The following is a 10,563-nucleotide window of genomic DNA, read 5'->3' as shown; positions in this document are numbered from 1 at the left end:
AAGTGTTCAAATTTGACTCCTTCTATTGTCCGTTCATTTGCGCCCCCTGATATGGGTCCGTGTCACTAAACTTTCACAACAAACCCTGGAGAAACATTAGGATAACCCTAGCGAAACATTGGGATAACCCTAGAGAAACATTAGGATAACCCTAGAGAAACATTAAGATAATGATGAATGATGAATGATGAATGTTCTCCAAGGTCGGTGTCCCAAGAATGTTCCCTGTGAATTTGAAGACTCTGGGAGTAATAGGACTGGACATATGCTGAGCACAGACAAATGGACAGATAGACAGACAGACGCAAAGCCTTCACAATACCTTCTTCTTTGTCTTTCGGCTGTTCCTGTTAGGGGTCGCCACAGCAGATCAATCGTTTCCATCTCACCCTGTCCTCTCTATCTTCCTCTGTCACACCAACCACCTGCATGTCCTCTCTCAGCACATCCATGAACCTCCTCTTTGGTCTCCCTCTTCTCCTCCTGCCTGGTGGCTCCATCCTCAGCATCCTTCTCGCTATATACACTGGGTCCCTCCTCTGCACATGTCCAAACCATCTCAATCTCGCCTCTCTGACTTTGTCTCCAAACCGTCCCACCTGAGCTGTCCCTCTGATATGTTCATTCCTAATCTTGTCCATTCTTGTCACTCCCAAAGAGAATCTCAACATCTTCAGCTCTGCCACCTCCAGCTCTCCCTCCTGTCTTTTTGTTAGTGCCACTGTCTCTAAACCATACAACATAGCTGGTCTCACTACTGTTTTGTAAACTTTCTCCTTCACCCTTGCTGATATTCTTCGGTCACAAATCACTCCTGCCACCTTTCTCCACCCACTCCACCCTGCCTGCACTCTCTTCTTCACCTCTCTACCACACTCTCCATTACTTTGAACAGTTGACCCCAAATATTTAAACTCATCTACTTTCACCACTTCTACTCCTTGTAACTGCACTATTCCACTGGGCTCCCTCTCATTCACACACATGTACTCAGTCTTGCTTCTACTGACTTTCATTCCCCTTCTCTCCAAAGCATATCTCCACTTCTCCAGACTAGACTCAACTTGCTCTCTACTCTCACTACAGATCACAATGTCATCTGCAAACATCATAGTCCATGGGGACTCCTGTCTGATCTCATCCGTCAACCTGTCCATCACCACTGCAAACAAGAAAGGACTCAGAGCTGATCCTTGGTGTAATCCCACCTCCACCTTGAATGAGTCTGTCATTCTGACTGCGCATCTCACCGCTGTCACACTATTCTTGTACATGTCCTGCACTACCCTAACATACTTCTCTGCCACTCCAGACTTCCTCATACAATACCACAACTCTTCTCTTGGCACCCTATCATAAGCTTTTTCTAAGTCCACAAACACACAATGTAACTCTTTCTGTCCTTCTCTGTACTTTTCCAACAGTATTCTCAGAGCAAACATTGCATCTGTAGTGCTCTTTCTTGGCATGAACCCATATTGCTGCTCACAGATCTTCACCTGTTTTCTAAGCCTAGCTTCTACTACTCTTTCCCATAACTTCATGCTGTGGCTGATCAGCTTTATGCCTCTGTAGTTACTGCAGCTCTGCACATCACCCTTGTTCTTGAAAATAGGAACCAGCACACTTCGTCTCCACGCCTCAGGCATGCTCTCACTTTCCAAGATTTTATTAAACAATCTGGTTAGAAACTCTACTGCCATCTCTCCTAGACATTTCCATGCCTCCACTGGAATGTCATCTGGACCGACTGCCTTTCCACTCTTCATCCTCTTCATAGCAGCCCTCACTTCTTCCTTGCTAATCTCTTGTACTTCCTGATTTACTCTCACCACATCATCCAGCCTTTTCTCTCGCTCATTTTCTTTATTCATCAACTCTGCAAAATATTCCCTCCACCTTCTCAGCACACACTCCTCACTTGTCAGCACATTACCATGTGCATCTTTTACCACCCTAACCTGCTGCACATCCTTTCCAGCTCTGTCCCTTTGTCTGGCCAATCGGTACAAGTCCTTTTCTCCTTCCTTACTATTCAACTTCTTGTACAGCTCGCAATATGCCTTTTCCTTTGCTTTTGCCACTTCTCTTTTCGCCTTACGCTGCATCTCCTTGTACTCCTGTCTACTTTCTTCATCTCTCCGACTATCCCAAAACTTTTTCGCCAACCTCTTTCTCCTTATGATTTCCTGGACCTCTTCATTCCACCACCAAGTCTCCTTGTCTTCCTTCCACTGAACAGATGTCATACCCAGTACTGTCCTAGCTGTCTCCCTCACCACATCTGCAGTACTTTTCCAGTTGTCCAAAATTGCTTCCCCTCCAACCAGTGCTTCTCTCACCTGCTCGCTAAATTTCACACAACAGTCTTCCTCCTTCAGCTTCCACCATCTGATCCTTTGTTGAGCTCTCACTCTCTTCTTCTTTACCTCTAAAGTCATCCTACAAACAACCATCCTGTGCTGTCTAGTGACACTCTCTCCTGCTACCACCTTACAGTCTGTGATTTTTTTTAGCTTGCATCTCCTATAAAGAATGTAGTCCACCTGTGTGCACCTTCCTCCACTCTTATATGTTACCCTGTGCTCCTCCCTTTTCTTAAAGTAGGTATTCACCACAGCCATTTCCATCCTTTTTGCAAAATCAATTACCATCTGTCCTTCCCCATTCCTATCCTTGATACCATATCTACCCATTACTTCCTCATCACCTCTGTTCCCTTCACCAACATGCCCATTGAAGTCTGCTCCTATCACCACTCTTTCATGCTTGGGCACACTCTCCACCACCTCATCTAACACACTCCAGAAATCTTCTTTCTCCTTCATCTCACAACCAACCTGTGGGGCATATGCACTGATGATATTCATCATCACCCCTTCAATTTCCAACTTCACACTCATCACCCTGTCAGACACTCGCTTAACCTCCAACACACTTTTACCATACTCTTCCTTTAAAATGACCCCAACACCATTTCTCTTCCTGTCCTCACCATGGTACAACAACTTGTACCCACCGCCGATGCTCCTGCTCTTACTTCCCTTCCACTTGGTCTCTTGCACACACAATATGTCTACCTTTCTCCTCTCCATCATATCAGCCAGCTCTCTCCCTTTACCAGTCATACTACCAACATTCAAAGTCCCCACTCTCATTTCCACCCTTCTAGTTTTCTTCTTCTCCCGCTGTTCGTGGCAACGTTTTCCTCCTCTTCTTCATTGTCTTCGCCCAGCAGTAGCCCAATTTCCACCGGCACCCTGTTGGGCAATAGGACCGGTGGCGGACGTTGTTAATCCGGGCCGCAACCGATCCGGTATGGGAATTCGATTCTGAGTCTGCATAGTTCGGTTGGCTTGTTTTACGCCGGATGCCCTTCCTGACGCAACCCTCCTCATTTATCCGGGCTTGGGACCGGCACTCAGAATGTACTGGCTGCACACCGATGGCCATATTTGATGGCCTTGGGTAAAAATATGTTTTAAATGATTTCAAGGTTGAGTTTCTTCCTGTCTTACTGTGTGGTTCTGCCAGTTAGGACCCTGTGTGGTTGGACAGTGTGGTTGATGTGACAATGTACAGTATCATGAACCCAGAGCTGTTTTACGGCTTACCAAAGGTGATTTCAGTATGAGAATAATCCCCTGTAAATGTGGCATCACAATGCCCATAAAAATCATGTCACTTTAAAAACCAGGTCTTTGTTCACTGACTATAATATGTCATTTACCAGAATGAAAAGAAGAAAAAAATGCGTAGGCCTCCTTTCCTTGTGTGGAGCCACCAAACAGGTGAGGGCAGATTTTTCTCATTCCATCGTCTCACTGCAGTTATGTAGTAATAGGTTTGACTCCACAGTCAAACTAAAGACTCAACTGTGACGGGAAGAAATTTGGGACTGTCACTGCTTTTATCCCAGTTTACTTCATGAAGAAAGTTAAATGTGACAATGATTCTGGGATGTTTGGTTTAGGCCACACCCCTAACTGCAATATGACCTCAGGAGAATGCCATTTTATCATGTTAGTGTGTTTTAGGACAGATTTACTGCAAATATATATGTGTATATATGTCTGAAGGAAACGTACAAAATGATTTTACTGTAAAACTGCTGCACCTGTCTGTGTGGATTCTGAGAGAGCAACTGAAAAAAAATCCCTTTGACGCGCGGCAGGTCTTTAGTCACACATTGACAGACAGGAGGACACACACAAGTTCAGGAAAAAAACAACCAACTGGAACAATATAAACTACATGACTAAATCTACAGTAAATATGGCTAATGGACATAACTGCGATTGTCATTTTGGAACAAAGATTTTATGTTTGATGGGGAAAATGAGGAATGACTTAAAAGTTAATGTTGGAATGATTAAAAAAACATGTTTGAAAGTGAAAAGTGGTGACATATTTTACTGATTTTGAATTATTTATAACTATAATATATTTATTCATGTCCTGGATGCTAAACACACCTAAACCTTTGCACAGTACTTTATGTACTATATTAGTTGAAAACAGCAAATAAATTAATACATTTTTACTGTAGTCAGAGAAATTGTTGTAATGAGAAAATCCTCTGATCAAGGAATTGTGTTATTATTTCTGCAACAATGCTAAAATGATAATAATTAGTAAGTAAGACCCATCAGCTTCTCCCTTATTTTCACACAGGGTTGCTACACAAGATTTGGCACAAGTTTTACAAAGGATGCCCGTGCTTGTGCAGCTCTAAATGGAGAGTGGGCAGGGCTGCCTTGAACTGGTAACCTTGTACACTTAACCGTTTGGCCACCACCCATAATAAAGTAAGTCTGCTCTTGTTCCCTCGTTTTCACTCGGTGTGGCCACAGCAGATCCAAGGTGGATCTGCATGTTGACTTGGCACAAGATTTACACCGGATCCTTTGCTAACGCAACTCCACAGAACATGGAGAAATGTGGCAGGAGTGGGGTTTGAATCAGGAATTGTCTGCAGGCCACTACTACTACTACTACTACTACTACTACTACTACTACTACTACTTATAATAACTATAATAATAGTAGACGAGATGGTGAGTTAGTTAGTTTAAATGAGTCAACTCCCCCGAGTCACACTAACTGCCAGAATGCTCGTAGCACGGGCCGAGGCGGAGGATTAGCAGCAATCTTCCATTCCAGCTTATTAATTAATCAAAAACCCAGACAGAGCTTTAATTCATTTGAAAGCTTGATTCTTAGTCTTGTCCATCCAAATTGGAAGTCCCAAAAACCAGTTTTATTTGTTATTATCTATCGTCCACCTCGTCGTTACTGTGAGTTTCTCTGTGAATTTTCAGACCTTTTGTCTGACTTAGTGCTTAGCTCAGATAAGATAATTATAGTGGGCGATTTTAACATCCACACAGATGCTGAGAATGACAGCCTCAACACTGCATTTAATCTATTATTAGACTCAATTGGCTTTGCTCAAAATGTAAATGAGTCCACCCACCACTTTAATCATATCTTAGATCTTGTTCTGACTTATGGTATGGAAATTGAAGACTTAACAGTATTCCCTGAAAACTCCCTTCTGTCTGATCATTTCTTAATAACATTTACATTTACTCTGATGGACTACCCAGCAGTGGGAAATAAGTTTCATTACACTAGAAGTCTTTCAGAAAGCGCTGTAACTAGGTTTAAGGATATGATTCCTTCTTTATGTTCTCTAATGCCATATACCAACACAGTGCAGAGTAGCTACCTAAACTCTGTAAGTGAGATAGAGTATCTCGTCAATAGTTTTACATCCTCATTAAAGACAACTTTGGATGCTGTACCTCCTCTGAAAAAGAGAGCTTTAAATCAGAAGCGCCTGACTCCGTGGTATAACTCACAAACTCGCAGCTTAAAGCAGATAACCCGTAAGTTGGAGAGGAAATGGCGTCTCACTAATTTAGAAGATCTTCACTTAGCCTGGAAAAAGAGTCTGTTGCTCTATAAAAAAGCCCTCCGTAAAGCTAGGACATCTTACTACTCATCACTAATTGAACAAAATAAGAACAACCCCAGGTTTCTTTTCAGCACTGTAGCCAGGCTGACAAAGAGTCAGAGCTCTATTGAGCCGAGTATTCCTTTAACTTTAACTAGTAATGACTTCATGACTTTCTTTGCTAATAAAATTTTAACTATTAGAGAAAAAATTACTCATAACCATCCCAAAGACGTATCGTTATCTTTGGCTGCTTTCAGTGATGCCGGTATTTGGTTAGACTCTTTCTCTCAGATTGTTCTGTCTGAGTTATTTTCATTAGTTACTTCATCCAAACCATCAACATGTCTATTAGACCCCATTCCTACCAGGCTGCTCAAGGAAGCCCTACCATTATTTAATGCTTCGATCTTAAATATGATCAATCTATCTTTATTAGTTGGCTATGTACCACAGGCTTTTAAGATGGCAGTAATTAAACCATTACTTAAAAAGCCATCACTTGACCCAGCTATCTTAGCTAATTATAGGCCAATCTCCAACCTTCCTTTTCTCTCAAAAATTCTTGAAAGGGTAGTTGTAAAACAGCTAACTGATCATCTGCAGAGGAATGGTCTATTTGAAGAGTTTCAGTCAGGTTTTAGAATTCGTCATAGTACAGAAACAGCATTAGTGAAGGTTACAAATGATCTTCTTATGGCCTCAGACAGTGGACTCATCTCTGTGCTTGTTCTGTTAGACCTCAGTGCTGCTTTTGATACTGTTGACCATAAAAATTTATTATTGAGATTAGAGCATGCCATAGGTATTAAAGGCACTGCGCTGCGGTGGTTTGAATCATATTTATCTAACAGATTACAATTTGTTCATGTAAATGGGGAATCTTCTTCACAGACTAAGGTTAATTATGGAGTTCCACAAGGTTCTGTGCTAGGACCAATTTTATTCACTTTATACATGTTTCCCTTAGGCAGTATTATTAGACAGCATTGCTTAAATTTTCATTGTTACACAGATGATACCCAGCTTTATCTATCCATGAAGCCAGAGGACACACACCAATTAGCTAAACTGCAGGATTGTCTTACAGACATAAAGACATGGATGACCTCTAATTTCCTGCTTTTAAACTCAGATAAAACTGAAGTTATTGTACTTGGCCCCACAAATCTTAGAAACATGGTGTCTAACCAGATCCTTACTCTGGATGGCATTACCCTGACCTCTAGTAATACTGTGAGAAATCTTGGAGTCATTTTTGATCAGGATATGTCATTCAAAGCGCATATTAAACAAATGTGTAGGACTGCTTTTTTGCATTTACACAATATCTCTAAAATTAGAAAGGTCTTGTCTCAGAGTGATGCTGAAAAACTAATTCATTCATTTATTTCCTCTAGGCTGGACTATTGTAATTCATTATTATCATGTTGTCCTAAAGGTTCCCTGAAAAGCCTTCAGTTAATTCAAAATGCTGCAGCTAGAGTACTAACGGGGACTAGAAGGAGAGAGCATATCTCACCCGTGTTGGCCTCTCTTCATTGGCTTCCTGTTAATTCTAGAATAGAATTTAAAATTCTTCTTCTTACTTATAAGGTTTTGAATAATCAGGTCCCATCTTATCTTAGGGACCTCATAGTACCATATCACCCCTAGGGTTTATAAGAGTAGAATGGGAGGCAGAGCCTTCAGCTTTCAGGCTCCTCTCCTGTGGAACCAGCTCCCAATTCAGATCAGGGAGACAGACACCCTCTCTACTTTTAAGATTAGGCTTAAAACTTTCCTTTTTGCTAAAGCTTATAGTTAGGGCTGGATCAGGTGACCCTGAACCATCCCTTAGTTATGCTGCTATAGACTTAGACTGCTGGGGGGTTCCCATGATGCACTGAGTGTTTCTTTCTCTTTTTGCTCTGTATGCACCACTCTGCATTTAATCATTAGTGATTGATCTCTGCTCCCCTCCACAGCATGTCTTTTTCCTGGTTCTCTCCCTCAGCCCCAACCAGTCCCAGCAGAAGACTGCCCCTCCCTGAGCCTGGTTCTGCTGGAGGTTTCTTCCTGTTAAAAGGGAGTTTTTCCTTCCCACTGTCGCCAAGTGCTTGCTCACAGGGGGTCGTTTTGACCGTTGGGGTTTTTACGTAATTATTGTATGGCCTTGCCTTACAGTATAAAGCGCCTTGGGGCAACTGTTTGTTGTGATTTGGCGCTATATAAATAAAATTGATTGATTGATTGAAATTGATTGATTGAATAGTAGTCCCCTCATCATCATCATAACACTGGTACGTGGAAAATGCTGTTAATTATATATGAGACTCTGCACACACACCCTCCTTTGTCCCTTTTGCATCATCACATCACAAGACTTAAATGTCTAATGTAAGAGGTGAGGCACACACCCAGAACAACATCCACAGAGCTGCAGCTCGACACAGTCAGAAAGGATTTCACTCTCACTGCTGTCTTTCTTCTTCCTTTGTATTTGTTGGTTCTACTCCCAAAGTTTGGGCACCATGACTGATCAGCTCACACATCCTCTGCAGAACCATGACCTGATCCAGGCAAATCGGGTTCTGATCGGACACGGCAGACTGACTAAACTGAGTCGTCGAGGGCCCAAAACAAAGTCCTTCTTCCTCTTCAATGATGTGTTGGTGTACGGCGGCATCGTTCTTAAGGGCCACTGGCACAAAACACAGAAGATTATCCCACTAGGTGAGTAATTCTTCTGCTACTCCTCAACACCAGAATGAGCCTGATAGAAAACTAGAGCTTAAAAGGAAAACATCAAGTTCATCGAAAGAAACAATTGAAAACTAACATTTTAATGTTTCTCATTTACAAACAAATCAGATAATGAATAGTTTTATTTGTGTTTATTGAGGCTTTGGTTGAATTTTGGCATTATCCTGCAGCTGCACATGTTTAATTGATTTTTTTTATTGTTATTACTGTACTTACCACAATAATATGCATGGGTTTGTATGTATGTACCAACCCAGTCTTACGGCATGTTGTGATTCAGCAGCACAAACTATACATTAATCTATTGGTTCATCGTATTGTCACAAAAAGTGCAAAATCTTTGTCATGGCAGCACAAATTCATTCTAATTTATTCCATGATGGCTGCACGTAATTAAAAGTGCAGCGGGGGTCTGGGTGGTTATGGTTAAGGTTAGGAGTAGGAGTAGGGTTAGGATTAGTGAGTTTAAAAAAAACCCTGTCACGCAAATTTGAATCATTTCATGACGGGAGGACGAAAAAAAAAACCTGAGACTGGGCTGGTATGCACATCCACTTAAAAATACATTTAATAAAGGCATAGTGCATCACACTGTGGTATCCATGGATAAGTACTGGCAGCAGTCGGCCTCCACAGGACTTACTACTTCTACAGTTTTGAAAATTGCACTGTTGAGAGTTAAAATCTGAATGCACATATGTATCAATGCACTTGTAGACAGCTGAATCAAAATGGATATGAACAGTTTTGAGAAACATCTCCAACTCTTTGTGACTTTTACACTAATAATGTTAAAATAACACTTCAAAAGTTAAACCCAACTCATACATATTTGACTGAGATTTTAAAAATCCAGTCACTGTGTAGCACTTATACTGGAAATAGAAATGTTGTTTTAATTGTCCACACATTGTGATCACTTCAGAGTGTGACACAGTCTTCTCCATCATTTCAGAGGACATCCAGCTGGAGGACTTGGAAGACAGTTTCAACATGAAGAACCAGTGGCTCATTCGCACACCAAAGAAATCCTTCTTCGTGGGAGCTTCTACATGCCAGGAGAAGCAGGAGTGGATGCAACATATTGAAAGTTGCCGGTCCAAATTGCTGCAGACCAGCGGCCGCCAACCTGGATCTATCTTTGCTGTTACTTGGGTCCCAGACCAGGAATCTTCCATCTGCATGCGCTGCTACAGCACGTTCACTGTGACCCATCGTCGACACCACTGCAGAAACTGTGGCTTTGTGGTGTGTAATTCCTGCTCCAAGCACAGAGCGTTGTTGAGACACATTGACCCGAATAAGCATCAGAGGATCTGCAGGATCTGTCACTCCACACTCTCCAATGATACTCCAGAGTTAGCTTGTGTGAGAAAAGACAGTGCAGAGAGGAGCAGCTCAGAAGACGACGAAATGGTCATATCCAGTGATGAAGACCAGGTAGAGGAGTCCATGGAGGACCAGGCTCCCACCAGGTGGCTGCATTGATAGACTCCAGGACCTCTGAATGAATCCAGATCACAACGTGCCACAATCATCTTATAAACCTTTCATTGTTTTATAACACACAGACATTTGCACTGATTCAGTTCAACCACAAATGTTGAGACAAACAATACGGAAAAAACTTTTTAATGCAGCATTCTGCAGATTATAAATGTTGTAAATTATTAGACCATGTTCTTGAAGAGCTCTTTGGAGGTGATGGTCTAGTGGTTTAGCAGTGAGCTTGAGACCAGGGGATCATCGGTTCGAACCCCTGTCTGTCAGGACCAATCACTTAAGGCCCTTGGACAAGGTCCTTATCCCCAAGTTGCTCCCAGTGTATAGTGAGCGCCTTGCATGGCAGCACCTTGACA

At 42.1% G+C, this 10,563-nt stretch overlaps 1 protein-coding gene across 1 annotated transcript; it reads left to right on the top strand.

The window, feature by feature from the left end:
- Positions 1-8,472: 8,472 nt before the first annotated feature.
- On the top strand, positions 8,473-10,355 carry LOC117528700 (pleckstrin homology domain-containing family F member 2-like). Its single transcript, XM_034191340.1, has 2 exons — positions 8,473-8,674; positions 9,660-10,355. Exons 1-2 carry the CDS (start codon positions 8,473-8,475, stop codon positions 10,190-10,192), a joined length of 735 nt encoding a protein of 244 aa, XP_034047231.1. The 3' UTR covers positions 10,193-10,355.
- Positions 10,356-10,563: the final 208 nt, after the last annotated feature.

The sequence above is a fragment of the Thalassophryne amazonica genome, chromosome 16 (genome assembly GCF_902500255.1).
Source record: "Thalassophryne amazonica chromosome 16, fThaAma1.1, whole genome shotgun sequence".
Taxonomy (NCBI): Eukaryota; Metazoa; Chordata; class Actinopteri; order Batrachoidiformes; family Batrachoididae; genus Thalassophryne; species Thalassophryne amazonica.
Note: the sequence above shows the minus strand (reverse complement) of the source record. Positions and strands in the feature narration are given on the sequence as shown.